General features: G+C 40.5%; 1 protein-coding gene and 1 long non-coding RNA gene across 2 annotated transcripts; both read left to right on the forward strand.

Annotated features, from left to right (window-relative positions):
- The first annotated feature begins 1061 nt into the window (after positions 1-1061).
- Positions 1062-1581, forward strand: LOC116724674 (uncharacterized). Its single transcript, XR_004340230.1, has 4 exons — positions 1062-1117; positions 1196-1252; positions 1333-1464; positions 1554-1581. It is a non-coding gene; the product is annotated as an uncharacterized LOC116724674 (long non-coding RNA).
- A 632-nt stretch (positions 1582-2213) lies between these two features.
- On the forward strand, positions 2214-10696 carry LOC116724909 (uncharacterized). The gene is made up of 5 exons (XM_032570701.1): positions 2214-2747; positions 2823-4031; positions 6279-6343; positions 6890-7155; positions 10612-10696. The coding sequence occupies exons 2-5, from the start codon at positions 3011-3013 to the stop codon at positions 10694-10696; spliced, it is 1437 nt and encodes a 478-aa protein (XP_032426592.1). The 5' UTR covers positions 2214-2747; positions 2823-3010.
- Positions 10697-18984: the final 8288 nt, after the last annotated feature.

Below are 18984 nucleotides of genomic sequence, written 5' to 3' on the forward strand. Positions count from 1 at the left end.
GCGGGAAAAGGGTTCCTGCCATCTGTCCGTGTCTTTCAGGGTGATTCTCATCAATTATCAGGTATAACTGTTTTACCGCTTTATTTTATGGTAGCACGATTAGTCAGTGCTGACTATGAGTTTGTGATTTCCTTCATCGCTTAAATTTTAAACTCTTATAGATTTTCTTTTTCTGTAACACTTGCTAGTGTGAAACATGTCAGTAAATGTTCCTCATTTGTACACGTACTTCTTAAGAATATGTGACAGACAGTAAACAGGCCTACGTGAGGCTGCTCAAATTTAACTTTTATCTTTCCGCAGTTAAAGAATTTGTCCAGACTTTTCCAGAATTTGGTCCGGCATCATTGTGAATGATTTTGTTCAATCTTTTTCTTACTGTTGAATCAACACTGATCTTCCCACTGCTTCATGTTTTCTCCAAAATAGTAAATCTTGGTTTAAATACATTTAAACTCATAGATTTTTTTCTGTAACAGTTGCTAGTGTAATACATTTCAGGAAATGTTCCTCATCTGTAAATTTATTTATGAAGAATATCTGACAGGGACTAAACAAGCCTAGGTGGCTCTAATGATGCAACTCTCAGAATCTGAGCGTGGGTGTTTCAGCTCTCAAGCAAGCCATCTGTGTGCCAGGGTGGGTGCGTGTATGTGGCAAAGGACATAAGAGCTGAGGGTCAGTGGTGACCCCTCCCACGCAGAGGACCCCCCTTGCTCTCTGCCTGCGTGTGTGACAAGACTTAAAGCTGGACATATACCTCACGCGTTCTTTTAAAAGCAGACGTCATCTCGGGGTAAGAATCACAGCTCTGCAGAATTTCGACTCACTTTTGTTACAAATCCAGCTGTATTTCCAAACTTGTTAATTTTCTTTAAAGAAGTATTATTTTGAATCATGTCCGACTTTACAGGAAGATCTGCAGGTATAAGTTCTCAGGTTCTGTCCACATTGTTCGATCGTAAGTAAATACAATTCTCAAATTCTCTTTCTCTAATCATATACTGAATATATATATGTATATACAGAAATGCATCATGTTTAATAATGATTTTCTTATTTTTAGGGGCAGTCTCAGAAGATCCAAACATTGTCTTAGAGTCGGAATTTATAAGCGGTAAGTTTGTTTTCAGCATACCTTTTTTTCTTCTTTAACCAGAGTTGTAACATAATTTAAAATATTATTTGCTTACAGATCTTGCCAATACTCAGGAGACATACCAGAACCACACAGCATTAAACAATACAATTGGTAATTTAATATCTCTGTAACCAGAATTCTAAAAGCGAGAAAATAAAACATTTACTCTAATTTTACTCTATTATTTACAGATAACCGGGAGAATCCTAGGAAGAACCGCTTGTCATTGAATAAAAAAAGAACTGACTCTGAAGCTATCAGATCATCACAGCTGGTGAATACGGCTCTGACACCATCCGGTTCTGTTCAGACAGGAGTACACAGTAAGTTTTTTTTCTTTTTTAAAACAACTATCTTAACCAATCAAGAAACTGTTTTTTTTTTTATTATTTATTTTTTCGTCATTTTACAGGCATAACCCGTGATGAAGACGTAATTTTCATCTCGTCTGAATCGGAAGACGAACCTGTGGCAGACCTGCCTTCAGGGCAGAGATCTGATTTCAACTCCGTCACGCCTCCTCCCACACCACGGCAGGCTGCCAGGGCAAGGCCAGACATCGAACAGAGAGCAGAACCTGAACCAGAACCTGAAGCGGAACCGGAACTAGAACCTGAAGCGGAACCGGAACCAGAACCTGAAGCGGAACCAGAAGCGCTACCTGAGAGGCCTACTAATTCTCTAAACCCATGTAAGTTTAATTATTTGTTTTAGATAATAAAGATATATACCTTTAATGCTTCTCATGTCTGATTCCAATGCAAGTCCCAATTTTCAAACTGTTATTTTAAATTAAAAGAAAGATATATATCCGTAACGTAAACTCTAATAAAGTTTCTCTTTATAACACCTTAAAATACGAAACATGGGGAGGGTGTGAATATTTTTCTACACTGGGAACATTTCACTGAAAACTTTTCTCAACCCACCCCGACACACAGAGACAGAGACAGCAGAGGGGAGGGGTGTGTGTGTGTGTGTGTAGGGCTGGGTGTGTGTCCAGGGGTGTGTAGGGCTGTGTGTGTGTGTGTGTGTGCATGCGCTTTTTTTTGTCTCCAGGACATAACAGCCGATGGCCAGGGGTGGGTGAGCGATCCCCCCACCCGCAGAAGATCCCTTGCTCTCTCTGCGTGCGTGTGTATGTCTCGTTGACATAAAGCTGGACATGAAAGCAGACGTAATAAAAAGGAGTTCGTGTGTATTTATTTCCCCACATACCACTATAAAAATAAATAAATAATAAAAATTTAAAAAAACCTTACAAGTCGCCAAGAGCTACGTTCTTGTCAAGTTGGAGACTCCAGTTTGTCTTATTGTAAAATTAAAGTGCAATGTTTGTTCACTACCCCCTCTAACATGCTACATGCTTTTTTAAAAAAAAATTATTTATTAATTTATTCTATGTTATTTTTTGTATTTACTTTATCCTAATCTACTTTATTTATTTTTTAAATGCTTTTTCAGTAATGCTTTAATTCGGCCTTACCTAACTGATTGTAATCATATTAAATATATTCCACAGCTTCCGGACTCAGGGGCTGGGAGAGGAAGAGGAGAGCACATAATCTCCAATTCAGAACCGTTTTATTAGATGGATTGATTACAGGTATTTTATTTGAATTTATCTAGTAAAATCACATTTCATAGCTGCTAGAAGTTTATTCCTAATTATTTATTGCAGAATCTTTCATGCTGCTGGACAGACCTCCTACGGACAGAGGACGACGACGACAAGCTCTGGCTCGCAACCGAGAACAAGTTAAAATCCTGCTACAAGCCAGCAGAACAGTGTTGCATAATCTTTCCTCCGATGCAAAGGTGATTGTGAAATGATTCATGTATGATTTGTCTCTTATAACTCAGTAAAGAATGGAAGACCAACAAGCTAGAGTTGAATCATCTCAATCAGATTATTCCCAACAAATTTCTAATTCCATCCAAACTCTGCAAACACTTGCATTAGCATTGAATACTGGGGGAAATGACTTTTCACAGAGCCCTGCTCTTAGCCCTGCTAGATCACCAATCTCTGATATTTTAAACGCATCTGAAGTCTCAGACTATTTAAGACAAATTAATGATGCAGTCCGCGGTTTAAATGACTACATATCTCCGCAAAACTCACCGGCTGCCTCATCTGTGTTGGATGAAACTTTTCAAAATACAGAATCTCAATCAGATTATTCCCAACAAATTATTAATTCCATCCAGATTCTACAAACAATCGCTTCAGCTTTGAATACCGGGGAAAATAACTTTTCACAGAGCCCTGCTCTTAGCCCTGCTAGATCACCAATCTCTGATATTTTAAACGCATCTGAAGTCTCAGACTATTTCAGACAAATTAACGATGCAGTCCGTGGTTTAAATGACTACATATCTCCGCAAAACTCACCCGTTGGTTCACCGGCTACTTCGTCTAGCATTTCATTAGATGAAGGTTTTCAAAATACAGAATGTGTGTTACCATCTGAAACAGTTTCTGCAGCAAATGATCAAGCACGGCAGCAACAGCAGCGAGGAGGTAATCTAGATCAAAATCAGAGAATTGAACGTCAGCGTTTCAATAACATTGAAATAAGGAGATCGTTATCAATCGGGCCTCCAACCCAAGCTGTACCTGACATTGCTGAATTCTACACCGCAGTTATGAATGTTTTAACTGATCTGGCAAATGATGCAAGATCAATAGCTGAACGTAATGACTTTGTACAGTTAGAATTAGTGTGGGGTGATATTTCTCATCACATAAATATCTCTGTTACTGATAACGACGCAATCCTGCCTGCATTTGAAGAATTTTTAGATGAGCTCGTTCAATCTAATGCAGAGCTGCCCTCAGAAAGTAATTTGGAGCTGATTCTTCAGATAGTTAAGAATCCTACAGGAGGTTCAAAACGCAAGGCTGAAAGAACATTGGAATGTGAATTGATTAATAAGAAGAGGCGTCACCTGTATATTGTAGAAAATACAGGAAATAAATTGTGTTTTGCTACCAGCCTGGCACATATAGCTCACCCTGAATTTACAGATAAACAAGCTCTTGAACAGGGAAGAAAGTGGCAGCATCAGGCAGGTCTAACTGATCAGACAGCGGTTACATTCAGCGACGTCGCAAAGTTTGAAAACATTCTACAAAGAAAAATTGTAGTGTTTCATCGAACCTCAAAAGATAGGGCTTTATCTAAATTTGAAACAGATTTCCAAAATCGTTCAAATCCCTGCTTTCTCCTCCTCCATAATAATCACTTCTATGGCATTAGGAATCTTGCAGGTTTTACCGGGTCGAGATATATTTGCAGATTTTGTTACGGCGGTCATAATAATTCTAACACCCATCATTGCCAAGGTTACTGTGGTGTCTGCAGTTGTTACAGTTGCACACAATTGCAGTACAATCCAGTACATTGCGATGACTGTAACAGAATATGTCGAAACTCTACATGCTTCGATAGGCACAAAGAACCTCGCAACAGACCTCATGCTGAAATGCTTGTAAGTGATTGCGAGACGATCAAATTTTGTTCTACGTGTAAAAGGTTGTATCGCGTTCCTATGAACAAAGAGAAAACTTTACACATATGTGAATCAAAATGTGTCATCTGCGGTGAAAAAAATCTACCTCCTGGTACAGATGTAACTCTTAACGATCATCAATGCTACATTCAAACCAGTACTATTGATGACAAACTTCATGACAAACTAGTGTTTTACGATTTTGAAACATTTGTCGATCAGAGCGGCGTACATAAACCCTTTCTAGTCTGTTCAAAATCTGTGAAAGGTGTTGAATGGCACGCTTATGGCCTGGATTGTGCACAGCAATTCCTTCTTCATTTCCGAAGACCAATGTTTAAGGGACACACTTTCATCGCACATAATGCACGTGGGTTTGATAGTTATTTAATGCTTAACTCTATGGTGCAGTTAGGTATCAAGCCTTTTCTAATCATGCAAGGAGGAAAAGTTCTTTGTTTTACAGACCCCGATTACAAATTGAAATTCATTGATAGCCTGTCATTTCTGACTATGAAACTGAGTGCCATGCCGAAAGCACTGGGCTTCCATGACCGCTCGAAAGGATATTTTCCCCACAAATTTTCCGCTGAAGAGCATCTCAAGTATGTGGGTGTGTTTCCTCCTTTAGATTCGTACGGCGTCAAACTTATGAATCCTGATGAGAGGCAGAAAATTACTGATTGGTACGGTGAAGCATCCAAAGGCATTTTTGACTTTGAGAAAGAATCCCTGCATTATTGCAAAAATGATGTGGACATTCTTTTTCAAGGTTGTGTTAAATTCAGAGAGGAGTTTTTTAAAGAGACAAATGTGGATCCCTTTAAGAGAATCACAATTGCTTCTGCGTGCATGCAGGTTTTTGTGACCAATTTTCTTCCAGAGAAATCCTTGGCGATCCCATCCGCTGTAGATTACAGGCGTGGGTCCAAAACCTTCTCCAATGCTTCAATTCAGTGGCTAGAGTGGAAGATGGACAGTGAGAACTTACATATTGAGCACGCGCTAAACTCGGGCGAACGCAAAATCGGACCCTATTTTGTCGACGGATTCGCAGTAATCTCAGGTTTAGCCACCGTATTCTCTTTCAACGGCTGTCTTTACCATGCCTGCCCTCGGTGTTTCAAGCAGACTGAAATGTGTCCTTTGAGAAAAGTACCGTTTGAACAAATTTATGCAGCTACGGTTGAAAGATCTAAGATTCTGCAAGCCGTTTATGGTGTTCGAGTCGAGACTGTGTGGGAACATGAGTGGGATGAAATGAAAAAGTCTGATCCAGGGGTAATCAGATTCCTGGAAAAATTTGATGCGCCAGAACCTTTGACCCCCCGAAACGCTCTGTACGGAGGTCGAACTTGTGCTCTAAAGCTCAGGTTCACAGCCGGACCGGGTGAGTCTGTGCATTATGTGGACTTCACATCTCTCTACCCTTATGTAAATGCTACGTGTGAATATCCGCTAGGTCACCCCACCCTCATTTACAAAGATTTCGATGATCCCTTCAACTATTTTGGTTTTATCAGAGCTACCGTTTATCCTCCACGAGGCCTGTTTTTTCCAGTTCTGCCCTACAAGACATCTAGGGGTAAGCTAGTTTTCACTCTTTGCCGCACATGTGCAGATATTAACAATCAAACAGGGATCTGCACCCATGAGGACGATGCTCGATCTCTGACAGGTGTTTGGGTGAGTGCGGAGTTTCAAAAAGCATTGCAATGTGGTTATCGTCTTGGAAAAATCACTGAGGTCTGGCATTTTGAGAGAAGCAGTAGCTCGATCTTTAAAGGCTACATTCACACCTTTTTGAAGGGGAAACAGGAAGCCAGCGGTTATCCCCCTGAAGCGATGGATCAGGAGAGCAGGTTGAAATATGTGAGAGATTATCAAATTAATCAAGGTATTCAACTAGATGCTGGGAAAATTGAGGTGAACCCTGCTAAAAGACAAGTAGCTAAACTGTGTCTCAATAGCTTCTGGGGAAAGTTTGCGCAAAGAAATGATCTCTCTCAGACCAGCTTTGTAAGTGATCCTGATGAATATTTCAATTTTTTTTTCTCAGGTAAATACGTGGTGAAGTACTTTCACTTTATCAACCCTGAAACCTGTCTGATCCAGTGGAATTACAGCAAACGTTGCATCGTTCGTCCTAACAAATCAAATAATATTTTCATCGCAGCATTTACCACAGCTTATGCTCGTTTAAAACTTTTCAGCTGTCTGGAGCGTGTGCAGGATAAGATTCTCTACATAGACACAGACAGCCTGATCTATGTGGTAAAAGATGGTGAGAGTCCTCTAGAACTGGGAAATTATCTCGGTGATTTAACCGACGAATTAGGAGGTGACACCATTCAGGAATTTGTAGCAGCGGGGCCTAAAAGTTATGCTTACCAAACCAAAAATCAAAAGAACGTGGTGATCCGGGTGAAAGGCATCACTCAAACTTATGAGTGCAGCGAGAGAGTCAATTTTGACAGCATCAGAGAGCTGGTGGGAGGGTACTTAGAGGGGTCCCGACACGGTGTTATCAAAACACTGCAACACACCATAAAACGCGATAAAAAAGGGTTCGTTTTAAGAAACGCGACATTTCTTAAAAGGTTTCAGGTTGTGTATGACAAACGCAGGCTTTTTCCTGATGGTTCAACTCTACCTTTTGGTTATTAGAGTTTAAGAGACAAGGAAAAAATAAAAAAAAAAATAAAAATGTCTTATTCCAGCGATGTTCAAGAGGTATACTTTGACCCCAGATTCAATTCACCTTTCTCATGTATGATCGTCGGGGCAAGTGGAAGTGGAAAATCATACTTTGTAGGGAAAATGTTGCAAAATCTTGAGCATGTCATGAATGTTGTACCTGACAATATTGTTTGGATTTTTACTTCTTTTCAACCATTATATGCTGAATTGCAAAAACTGAATAAAAATATTAAATTTGTGGAAGGACTGCCTGATTCTTTCGATGATGAAGATTTATTCCCCGTGAATCAAAGTCACTTGGTCATTTTGGATGATGTCATTTTCCAGGCTTCTAACCACCCTGAAGTAGCCAAATTGTTCACCCAATATCGACATCATAGAAATATGTCTGTTCTATATCTCACCCAGAATGTATTTCAGCAGGGAAAATACAGCCGCACCATTAGTCTCAACAGTAATTATATGGTGCTCTTTAAGAACCCTCGAGATAAATTACAAGTGGATATACTAGCGCGTCAAGTCTTCCCATCAGCTAAAGCAAGTTTCCTGGAGAGTTTTGAAGATGCAACCAAAGAAGCTCATGGATATTTAATCGTAGATCTTACTCCTAGCTGCCCAGAACGTTACAGGTTAAGGACGGGGATATTACCCGGCGAATGGCCAGTGGTGTATGTACCTAAATCAAAATAAGTCAGAATGTCTGCACGCATAAAAAGGAATGCTCCGATGCTCAGGGCTCTTTACCAGGCCACCCCTCAGAAGCGTAAAGATATTTTAGCTCATTGCTCACCGGATTTTCTTAAAACTTTATGTGAGATTGCTCTGAACATTCTAAAAGGAAATATTAAACTAACACCTTCTCAACACCGGAAATTGAAAAAGCAGCGAAAAATTATCAGACTGTTGGCGGATAAAAGAACCGGATTAAAGCGTAAACAGCTGGCTCTTAAAAGTCAAGGAGGAGGATTTATTCTCCCCCTGCTAGCTGCTCTGACTCCGTTAATAGGAAACTTAGTGGGCGGAATCCTCAGCAGATAGAACAAAAGCAATGGCTCTTAAAACATCTCAAAAGATGTTTCTCATCTCACCTCATCAGTTTAAACATTTGAACTCCTCAAAGACTTCAATCAGAGATGCGGCGGAGGAGGATCTGGATTCTCAAATGAGAGCCATTTTGAATGAATCAGGGCTCACTGCATACGAGAAAATTAAGAAATATGATGCTTTGCTACAAAGATCTCTATCTTTAATCAAGCAAGGTCAACTAGAAGAGCCACAGTTATCTGTGACTGTGCAGCGTACCAAGGATGATCCTGAACTTAGAAACCGTGAAGATGATTCTATTCAAAAAACTACCGAATTGGATGAAACTGCTAATGAAGTTGTGAAAGCGCTTCCTGAAAGAGATCGTAAAAATGCTGAATACATTTTGAAAAAGCTGTCCAAAAGTAACAGCGGTTGGACATCTAAAGCAGAATTTGTTTATAAAGGAAATGTCACGAAAGGTTCTCATTTGGTTGATTTACTCAAAAACCTTCTGCTTCCGTTTAAAAGAAAATCCCAAAGCCTCCTGCCTGCAGGATGGACCGATTTCCTTTCCACACTGGATGAATTAAATTTCCCGGTATCGTCTGTTAATAATCCGCAAGCTCGTGAACAATATTTGCGTGTCAAGACAGACGGTGTCAAAATCCCTTCCAGAAGAGAAAAAAAGAAGATTATCCTATCCCCTAAATTTCATTTTGGGGATGAGGTGACGGGTGTAAAAAGTACTCGTAAAAAGAAATTTATCTTATCCCCTAAATTTGATCTACAGAATAAGATCAGAAACAGACAAAGTACGCGTAAAAGAACAAAACCATCACGTTGGATTGCTTTTACTCCATAAACTCTCTGACAACAATTCTTTTTTTTCAATAAAATATTTTATTAAAGAATTTTTCAGGTGTACAGTCTCTTGTTTTAATACAATAATATTAGAAAATCACGTTAACAATTTGTGACAATCTTTAAACATTTGCATAGAACATGTTCCGTGGTGAAAAGAACAAACCTTTTGGTTTTTTACACAGCGTTGATATTTTCTCACAAAATCTGAAACCATGACATCGTTTTTTTTCACATCCCCGGGGTATGAATCAAGCACTTGTTGCATTGATAAACCACATGCTCTATTACATAAGTAATAAACACAATGATGACCGCAGACAACAGACAGAGTATCTTGAAGTTGATTATTATGATATATTATTTTTGAAGACCTGTCTTTCAAAAATTTTACGATGCTTGTTGGATAGAAATCAAAGTCTGGCCGAAAGCCGTAGGAGTCAAAAAACGTGGCAATCCCGTTCCCTTCCAAAGTAAGAGCTAGCCAGTGTTCTCCGGGCATGTGAGCAGGATGCGTGTTCACAATAAAATATGCGGGTCCTGCGTACTCGTGTGAGAGCAAAGACAGTTCATCGCATGCCCAAACTCCACAAAATACTTTCCCCAACAGCTGGTGTAGCAGACTCTCAAGTTGATGATTATTCATGATTAATAATAATCCACCAAAACCTCTCTTTTAGAATTGATCTCCAGAATAGAATCGTAACACGTATATACGATTAGCGTGGTCGTGTGTGGTAATGGGACTCTGAACCGGATCTCTAACCTCAAGTTTCCGTTAGAAACCGGTGATAAAGCTTCTGTGTCCTCTCCCGGGTTGAGATTAAAGACAAACAGTGAGTATCCCTGGTTAAAATCAGTTCGGTCTATGCTCAGCGGAAGGTCTTTAAGATGACGGCCTGATGCAGAGAATATGTTGTAAAATTCTCTGACCGATATTCCTTGGTTGAATTGGGGCTGGAAAGCTTTGCCGGGGATCTGTTTGCCCTCCTGGCACAGAGCCAAGTACTCAACGTCCATATGTTTAAAATGAAAAGGTGACAAGTCCCTTCTTCCTGTGAAGGCCTCGTGATGAACCATTCCCAGAACTATATACTTTGGTATAGCCCCCAAAAATAGGTTCTCCTGAGTACATATTCTTGAGTTTTCAGGGATAGAATATGTTTTAACATTAACTCTGGAAAGTGGGTACAACGCATTTCCCCGCATTAAAGCAGAAGCGTGTCCTAAACGGACCGCGGGAGAAACCGATACTTTTTTCACAAAAAGAGAAGCCCCTAAAATTTTCAATCGAAAAGTTGAGTCACGGGCTCCCATCAGACAAAATGCATCGCTGGCTCTTGTTAATTTAATCCTTAAATCCACAGAATTAAGGAGCACCCTCTCACAGAAAAATATATCAGCATGGAGTGCCCCCAACAGGTGCACTTCTCTGGATTCAGCGGTGAATGAGGCCCTTTTATTTAAACCCTGGTTTGGACCATTATTTACAACTATAGAGTCTATGGCTCCCGCTGTATCTTTGTAAAAAAGACCTGCGCTAAATTGGCTTCTCAGCGTATCTTGAGAGAAATTAAGTAAAGTTTCAATCACTGCCCTGTAAGGGTGGGTGGAACTCGACTGAGATATCAGACGGTCTCCCAACGTGACGTCGCATTGGGAAAATATTGTGTTAAGAGGATAATTAATTAATCCCACAGCAGCATCATTAGCCAGGTTGCTACCATCGGCGTTGGTGATCTTGACGCGTAGATGAAGCAGGGTGTCGTTTAAGTCCAGATATTTCTCTCCTCCCGGGATCATAAATTCGATAGGACCGTTGTCCGTAAGAGCCGACAGCGGCAAAATTTCAGTGTAGGTCTTATCTTCTATAGATAGCTGAGTCATAGGGGCTGAAAATAAGTCTAACTCGGCTAAAGTGCATTCCGGTGATTTGTGATGCAAAAGAGCCATGTTTTATTGAAATATATCTTTGCTAGGAACAGAGTTCCTCGCTTTAGCCTTCCTTCTCCCGTTTGATTTCTTTCGCTTCAGTGCTCTACGTATTTGTAAGTTTTGCGCACGCTCTCCCGGTGGGCGCGTCCTTGCTCTTCTTGACAGAACCATAATTCCTGACCCTTCTTGACCCTCTTTAGAACCAGATATTTTATTCATAGCTTTGCCTAGAACATCCGTGGCAATATTGGCGGCTGCTCTTTTTAAGTGAGGTTTAGCCAGGGCGAAACCTGATTTGACTAGGGGAGACACAAATCTGAATAATCTTGAGAATACCGCCCCTATACCTCTGCCGTACATCACCGGCGCCCCATAGAAACCAGGTAACGCGCCCCCTACCTGGTTATGGTAATAATGTACAAACCGGTGAGGATCATCTCTCAGATTTATTTGACTCATGTTACCCCTGATTTATACAGTTCTTCTCTTAAGGTAAATACTCTCTTTCACGCTGCGAGGGTGAGCCCGTATGAATGATCACCTTATCATCAGCGGTATTTTATACGAATGTTTCTCATCGAAGTTCATACAGTTATTATCTCAGGCTTCCTCGTGACCTCACAGGTCGAAAATGTAATTTCACGATTGCCTTTCCGTAGGTAAAATCTATCGGAACGTTCTGGTCTGATTTCAGTTCTATTTGAATAGATTCGATATGTTTCCGCGCCACAGGAAGATAATCGGGGGGATTAAAGGTTTGAGTGATCATTTCACCGAATTTACCGTCCACTTTAACCGTACGCAGCAAAGGAGCATAACTATCCCCCACTATTTGCTGTTCGACCACGTCGCTGTAACAATAAATCATGTAAAATCCTGCTTGCATGTCCATTGGTTGAGAAGCTTTTCTATCAAAAGTTAACCATTTTCCAGGTTCCATGCCGAGCATGTAAGCAATCGGAGCATGAAAACGTATTTGATATTGTCCTCCTACTTGAAAGAATACTTTATTTACAAACGCGTAAATCGGTTCAAAGTAAATGTCAGATTTTATTGCTCTAAGGACAGTTTCGATTTCTCCAACCAGATGTGTCGCGTTTTTGTAGTATCCGTGAGTAATACTTTCCCGAAACACCTTTTTCACTTTTCTATCCCTCCATTCAAAGTAAGCTAATTCTTCCGGGACATTATACCAGGTGTGAGGATAAGAAATCTCTGTCAAGGCAACTTGCCAGGAACCTTCTAAATTAATATGCTGTGCTAAATTCACACGAAAACTTGAAATGGTATTATCCTTAAAAACATTTAAACCCGCGTTTGAGGGTAAAGTAACGTAGAACCCTTCATCCTCTACCGAGCGCTCCATGATGTTGTGTCAGGTGTAAGATTTACTGCAGGTGTCTTTTATACATCTTGAAGGTCAGCCAGTCTGATCCAACTGTTAAATTTCTGAGGCCAATTTTTCCACTGCACAAAAACCTGTTTAACCCCCCTTAGGGTGCGTCGGTTTAATATCTTTTCCACTTGGTAAATTTTATCTTTACACAGTTTCACTTTCTGAAGCTCCTCCTCGTAAAAAGAACCTTGAATAGGTTCGTTATCAAGATCTTTGAGTTTATACACAGGAGGAGATCGAAGTATGGTATCGGTCACTGTAAACACTTCATCCGTAAAACTCTGCTCATATTTTTTATCAAAAACGCCGCGTAATTTAGATAATCGAACCAGATCCCCGGGTTTAAGCTTAGGTTTGGCATTCTTGCGACGTGTGCTCGAGGACGTACCATACAGGTTCTGAAAGATTTGAAAGGCATTTTTTGAATTCACTTCCATAGGGGTAGTTTTAATACTTGCATGGTAGCTGTGGTTGTAGCTTTTCACCAAGTCTTGCACAACATCGACGTAACGACGGGTATTATTAGCGGTGAAATATCTCCACATTCTTGTTTTTAACGTACGATTAAACCTTTCAATCACTGAGGCTTTTGTTTCGCTTGCAGTGGCAAAATGCTCAATGCCGTGCTTTTTCATTAAAGCTTTAAATTTTTTGTTAAAAAATTCTTTACCCGCATCTGTTTGCAATTTTTTAGGAGTCTGACTATCTTTGAAAATGGATGCAAAGGCTTTTACCACTTCATCCGCAGTCTTCCTCTTTAAAATCCGTACGTATGCTCTTTTAGAAAATATGTCAATGACTGTTAATAAGTAATTATAACCATCATTTTCCTCAGCCAAAGCTTGCATGTCACAAAGGTCTGCTTGAAACTGTTTTAAAGGCCTCGTGACAAAAACTCTGTTTCTTGGGAAATTTATGCGTGCAGGTTTATGCAAAGTATAAGTGTCTTGTTCCGATAAAAAACCTTGTACTTTTTCCACCTTAACCTTCTTTCCCGTTTCATCCTCCAAACCTCTTCTCAATCTCTCTATTCCTCCTGAACTACCGGGATGTGACGGAGTGTAATATACCGTTTTCATTAACCTTTTCCCAGCCATCCTAGTGTCACCTGCTTTGATGGACGGATGATAAATAATGACAAAACCAGATCATAGTACAAAGGATTTATTCTTCCTTTAATAGTAAGAAATCACAAACAGTACAATTATTTACTAGAAATTACAATTAAATGTTTTACTGATAATATGTGTATAAAGATATATTTAATGCTAGTCAATCAGTCATAAAACACAAGTAAAGGATAATGACTAAAATACTTAAACATGCTAAATAAGATGAAGAAAAGGATAATACTTAAACTAAATCTATAGAACTAGAAAAATACAAGTCAGAACAGAAGAGAGATTACTTTTCATTCTGAGTGTAACACTCTGAAACAGAACGAAGCTGGTTGAGTTTTTCATCAGTGGACATGCTCAGATACATGTCGTTAATTGCAGTCTGGATTCCGAATGCCGATTTCAGTTCGTGTAAAACCGTTTCTGCAATCATCTTCACTTTTGCATCCTCAACCTGTATGTAACGCTGCTTCAGCAATTTCTGGACAGCCGGAATGAATCGTGGAGTCAGGAGTCGCTGTGTGATGCGATGAAAGTGGAGTTGGTAATATTCCTCCTCCGGTATTTCCAGGCACTGATGCTGTCGCTGGCTTGGGTGATCTGTTTTGCAGCCGTAGCAGGTTTCCTTGACATACTTGGCACAAATTAAACTGAATAGATGCAGTAAGGCTGTTTTTACACCACCAATCAGCGTGCTCGGTATCCATCCATCAATTTCATCTTCTTGTTGAATTGGAGAAGGTGTAGGTTCGGAGTAATCGGTTGCAGGCTCTCCAGAATCCTCTGCTGCCAGTGCTGGAGGTTGGGTGTAGGTGGTAGAAGGTTCCTCAGAGTCCTCTGCTGCTGCTGCTGTCGGAGGGATACCCTCTTCAGCTAGAGTACTCGGTATCAGAAATTTTGTAGGAGAGAGTGCTGGAGATGATGCCGATGAGGAAGAGTATAAAACAGGAGAAGGCGGGTAATATGGACCCATGTTGTAGCTTCCAGGAGACGGAGGAGTGAAGAGGCTCTCTGTAGAATAACTGGGCTCGCCCCAGTTTGATCCCCATAGTCCATAGCTCCTTACTTCTTCCATTCTAAAGGTCTGGTGTCAGAAGTCCTCGCAGCGCTCTCATTATATAAGGTAGAGGGGCGGGTCCTCAGAAGAGGGTCGGGCCAGAAGAGGATGGCAGGACAGGAAATGTCAGAGTTTTCTTCACTGCCAAAATATCGAGCCAGCAGCGAGATTTTCGGAACAGTTCTGAAATCCGATCCCCGACTTCCGTCATTTTCTCAGACCAGGCCTCAAATGGGAGAGCCAGCATGGTTCTGAATACACCACAGTCCACATTGAAAGCCTCCAACACAAACAGGTCTGGGGAATTCAGGCTCTCGCCCCTCCGTCTGCTCGCCCTTAAGGACCAGCGCCCAGATTCAGTAGTTTTCGATTCCCACACTGCGCTGAAAAGAATGTGTCCCTTTCCAATTTCAGTATCGGTTGGGAAACACTGTCTTCTGGTTTTCTTTGCAGATCGAGGGTCAGGTTCATCTTCTCTTGTATTTTGCTCTAAGGCCAATTCCATATCTTCATTGGCGCGAGGAATTGCGAGCCTTAGCACTGCCCAGTCATTATAGGTGAGGCTGCATGTATCCGATATCGGTGAAAGCTCCTCATCCTTGTCCAGCTGGTACAGGTAAAGCTCTCCGGTCTCATAACGGAAAACATAACCCCATGACCCCCATAGACCATGAGGTTTTAAAGACCAGTCTGCCTTGAGGGATCCAAGTACCGGGCTCTGCACGCGGCACAGATAAAATTTCGATTTCTTTGGGGCATCCGCTCTAGGCCTGGAGTTGTCATAGATGGATATCGGGGTCTCGCATAGAAGAGACGTTCCGCCTGTCACTATTTCTCTTTTATCCACAGTTTTTGAGGCAGATGCATCAGGCGATGAAGGTGAGCTTACAGGATTATCCAACACTGGGCCCAAATCCGGTTTCACTGCTATTGGGATCTCATATACAACAGCACGTTCTTCTTCTTCTTGTTCAGCAAGCAAGTATTTGTTCGTTAACGGTGTTGACTTCATCATCTTAGCGAATGTCTTAGGGCTAGGTAGCTTCGAATCCGTATCAGCTGATGCAGAGGAGGTAGGTCCATTTTTCTCAGCAGCAGGACGAACTCGTTTAGTTCCATTCATTGTAAAGTTCTTGAACAACTCTTACAAGTAGAGTGCTTGATTTTTTCCGACATTACTTATAGCAGAAACACTAAAGGCCGAACCCCTTGTCTCTGTTTCTATTGGCTAATTCAAACCCTAGAGGTCAGAAGGTGAAGGAATAACAGGTGTCGTAACAGATGGAGTGGGGGAGGGGCGGATATTAATAGCAATTAATGATTAGGGTCATAAATCACTCATCCATCAAACTCAGTTCTTTAATTGTACTATTTTTAAAACACATAGCGGGAATAACAGTTGGCGTAACAGGTGTGTGTGGGGGATGGGTGGGAAAGGTGGGGGAGGGGTGGATATTAATAGCAATTAATGATTAGGGTCATAAATCACTCATCCATCAAACTCCGATTAAATTTTGACAGAAGGGTGCCTATAGAGTCTCTTACTGGGTTTTGCTTTTTCCAGTTAAATCCTTTATTTTCCGGTTTGGGTTGAATCAGGTGTGGCCCACGTTGGCGCTGTGGCGGGTCATATCCATGTTGGTTTATTCACTAAAAACAGGTTTACTTTTTGTTATCAGATTTAAATGTAAAATATAGCAGAGATGCAGCGATCAGACCTTTTCTGTCCAACACTGATCTCCAGTTTTCATTCTGCTCTGATCTTCCAGTTCCTGGGATTTTTCCTCCAAAGAGAAAAATGTTCTGCAGGTTCTGAGTTTCAGGTAGAAGTTCTGAATGAAACAGAAAATATGAAGATTTTCCCACTTTAGGCTTCAAAGCATTGACCTCTGACCTTCATGGGATGGGAATGTTTTACTTTAAATCAGGACTTTCTGAAAGGCAGAGTTGATGAAAAAATCTTTTTAATGCAAATATTTAAATTTGAACAGGAAAAGAACAGAATGAGCAGCAAATGAACCAAATGCAGAAGAAAAATGTTTTTATTTAAAACACATGAAGAAAAACTGCAGCAAATTTACAAAAGGAAGATTTAATATTCAAATCTGACATGTTGAGAAAAATAGGAGCTGATAGAAACAGAAAATGATCAGTGATTGAGAAAAACTGATCAACATTTCAATGAAATCTGATGAATGAAAGGAAAAAATAAGAGAAACAACATCTTGATATTCAGTGTGAAGCTTTGACTGGAAACAGACAGGAAAACATGAGGATCCTGGAATAATCCTGGAATAATCCTGGAATAATCCCAGCTTCCATATTTAAAGGACTGGAAGAAGAAAAAGTTTCCAAGGACTCAATCAGAATTGTTTCACCAAGAAATAGATTGTAGAGACTGTTGTTGCGCAACACCCCCCCCCTCCTTTCTGTCTCTACTGTCTCACTCTCTGCTTCCTCTTCTGAGAGGGGAGATGTGCTACCAGCTCTCCTTCTAACGGGTTAATTGAGTTTCCTAAATCTGCCGGGATTTACCCTGTCCAGAACTGAAGTAAACTCTGTTTAAGCTGGTTTCGAGAAACGATTCGCCTGGTTTCTGATGGCCAACATCCAGGTGTCCCACCCTTCTTCCCCCTGTGAATTAGCCAGACTGAGCAGCCTACAGCCAACTAGTTTCACAGAGCACACCTGTTAACGGTCGCTCGTTCTCTATTTTACAACTTGCATTTGTTATTGAACCAGGTAGGTTTTAGTGACTCGGGCGAGTCCCAAGGATGACGTTTTAAATTTGGGCTACCAGCAACCTAAAAACATTTTAAACTTTTTCCTCTCCAGAATCAAACATCACAGCTATTTTACAACCATCAAAGAACCTTAAGGTGACTCATTAACTGAATGTCCACAACATCTTTTAGATTTTCTTTATGCTAAATATTTTATTAGTAAGGCATTTTTGCAAGGGTCAGTACAGCTTAATTCAGTAGCAGAAATAATCAAATAAGTAAAATCAATCATCTAGTCTATCTTTCCCTACTGCTGATACTAAGAACTAAAAAAAGGAACCTTTGAGAGAGACGGACGGAGTTTGGCGTTTCGAACCCCAGACCTGGCACGACGATGAAGAAGATGTTGCAGCAGGAGGAAGATGTTGATCGGCGAAGGCAGGGATCTCTGCAGGTCTGATGAGCCTCCTCTCCGCATGGATGGTGAGGTCACACAGGACTTGGTGCTGGCAGGAAAAAAGGCACCAGTTCTTCTTCTTTGTCTTTGCCTTTGTCTTTGTCTTCATCTTTGTCTTTGGGGTCTGAACCCAGCCGATGAGAGAAGTGCGATTCGAAGCCACAGGTTGTGGGCCAGATGGGTTGGTCCCCATGGCAGGACAGTCTCCGGCTCCGTGGCCCCGGCTCTTCTTCAGCTGCAGAGTTCTTTGTCCATCTCTTGGCTCGAAGCTGCCCGGAGGATCCAACAAAAGGTTCCTCTTTTGCACCCACCTTTTATAGGGTTTCTGACTGCTCAGACAGATGATCTCATATCCATCACTGTCTTACAGACATTTCCTGATGTCTGTGCTAATGTCTCAGGGTTGCTCAACCTCCTATGTCCATTGCCTGCACAACCTTTTACCTAAATAAGGCGTTGATCATCTCTGCTCTCCTGTTAGTTCCTTGCCTTTCACCTTTCACCTACTCTCTACCTCCAACATATCAGTGATGTTTAATTGCAGTTACACCATTTCAAGTTCAATGTCAAAATCACATTTATATCACATTTATTTTCTTTAGCTTCTCTGATTTATCATTCATTTATAATTTTATAACCATAACTTATATCACATTTATTTTCTTCAGCTTCTCTGATTTATCATTCATTTATGATTTTATAACCATAACTTATTAATTATCCTTATTATAATCCTAATGTGAGTTATTACAGATGTTTTTCTGAAAAGAAACCAAGAATAATCCATGATTCTAATTATTTAATACCAAAGTTACAGTTACTTGTTTTTCTTGTAAGTGTTCCCACAAATGTAACTGTAAGTATTATTACAAGTAAACCAATATTAATATAAGTATTTTACTTTGAATCTTATCAAATTACTCAAAATGTTTTAGATTTCAGTCTTTAAAACTTACATGCTTTAAAATAAGGAATAGTCTCAGCTATTTTTATAAATCTGCAGGCTGGAAACTTACTTCCTCTTTTTCCAGGAAACCTGCTTTTCCTGTTTCAT

The sequence above is a fragment of the Xiphophorus hellerii genome, chromosome 8 (genome assembly GCF_003331165.1).
Source record: "Xiphophorus hellerii strain 12219 chromosome 8, Xiphophorus_hellerii-4.1, whole genome shotgun sequence".
In the NCBI taxonomy this organism is placed as follows: Eukaryota; Metazoa; Chordata; class Actinopteri; order Cyprinodontiformes; family Poeciliidae; genus Xiphophorus; species Xiphophorus hellerii.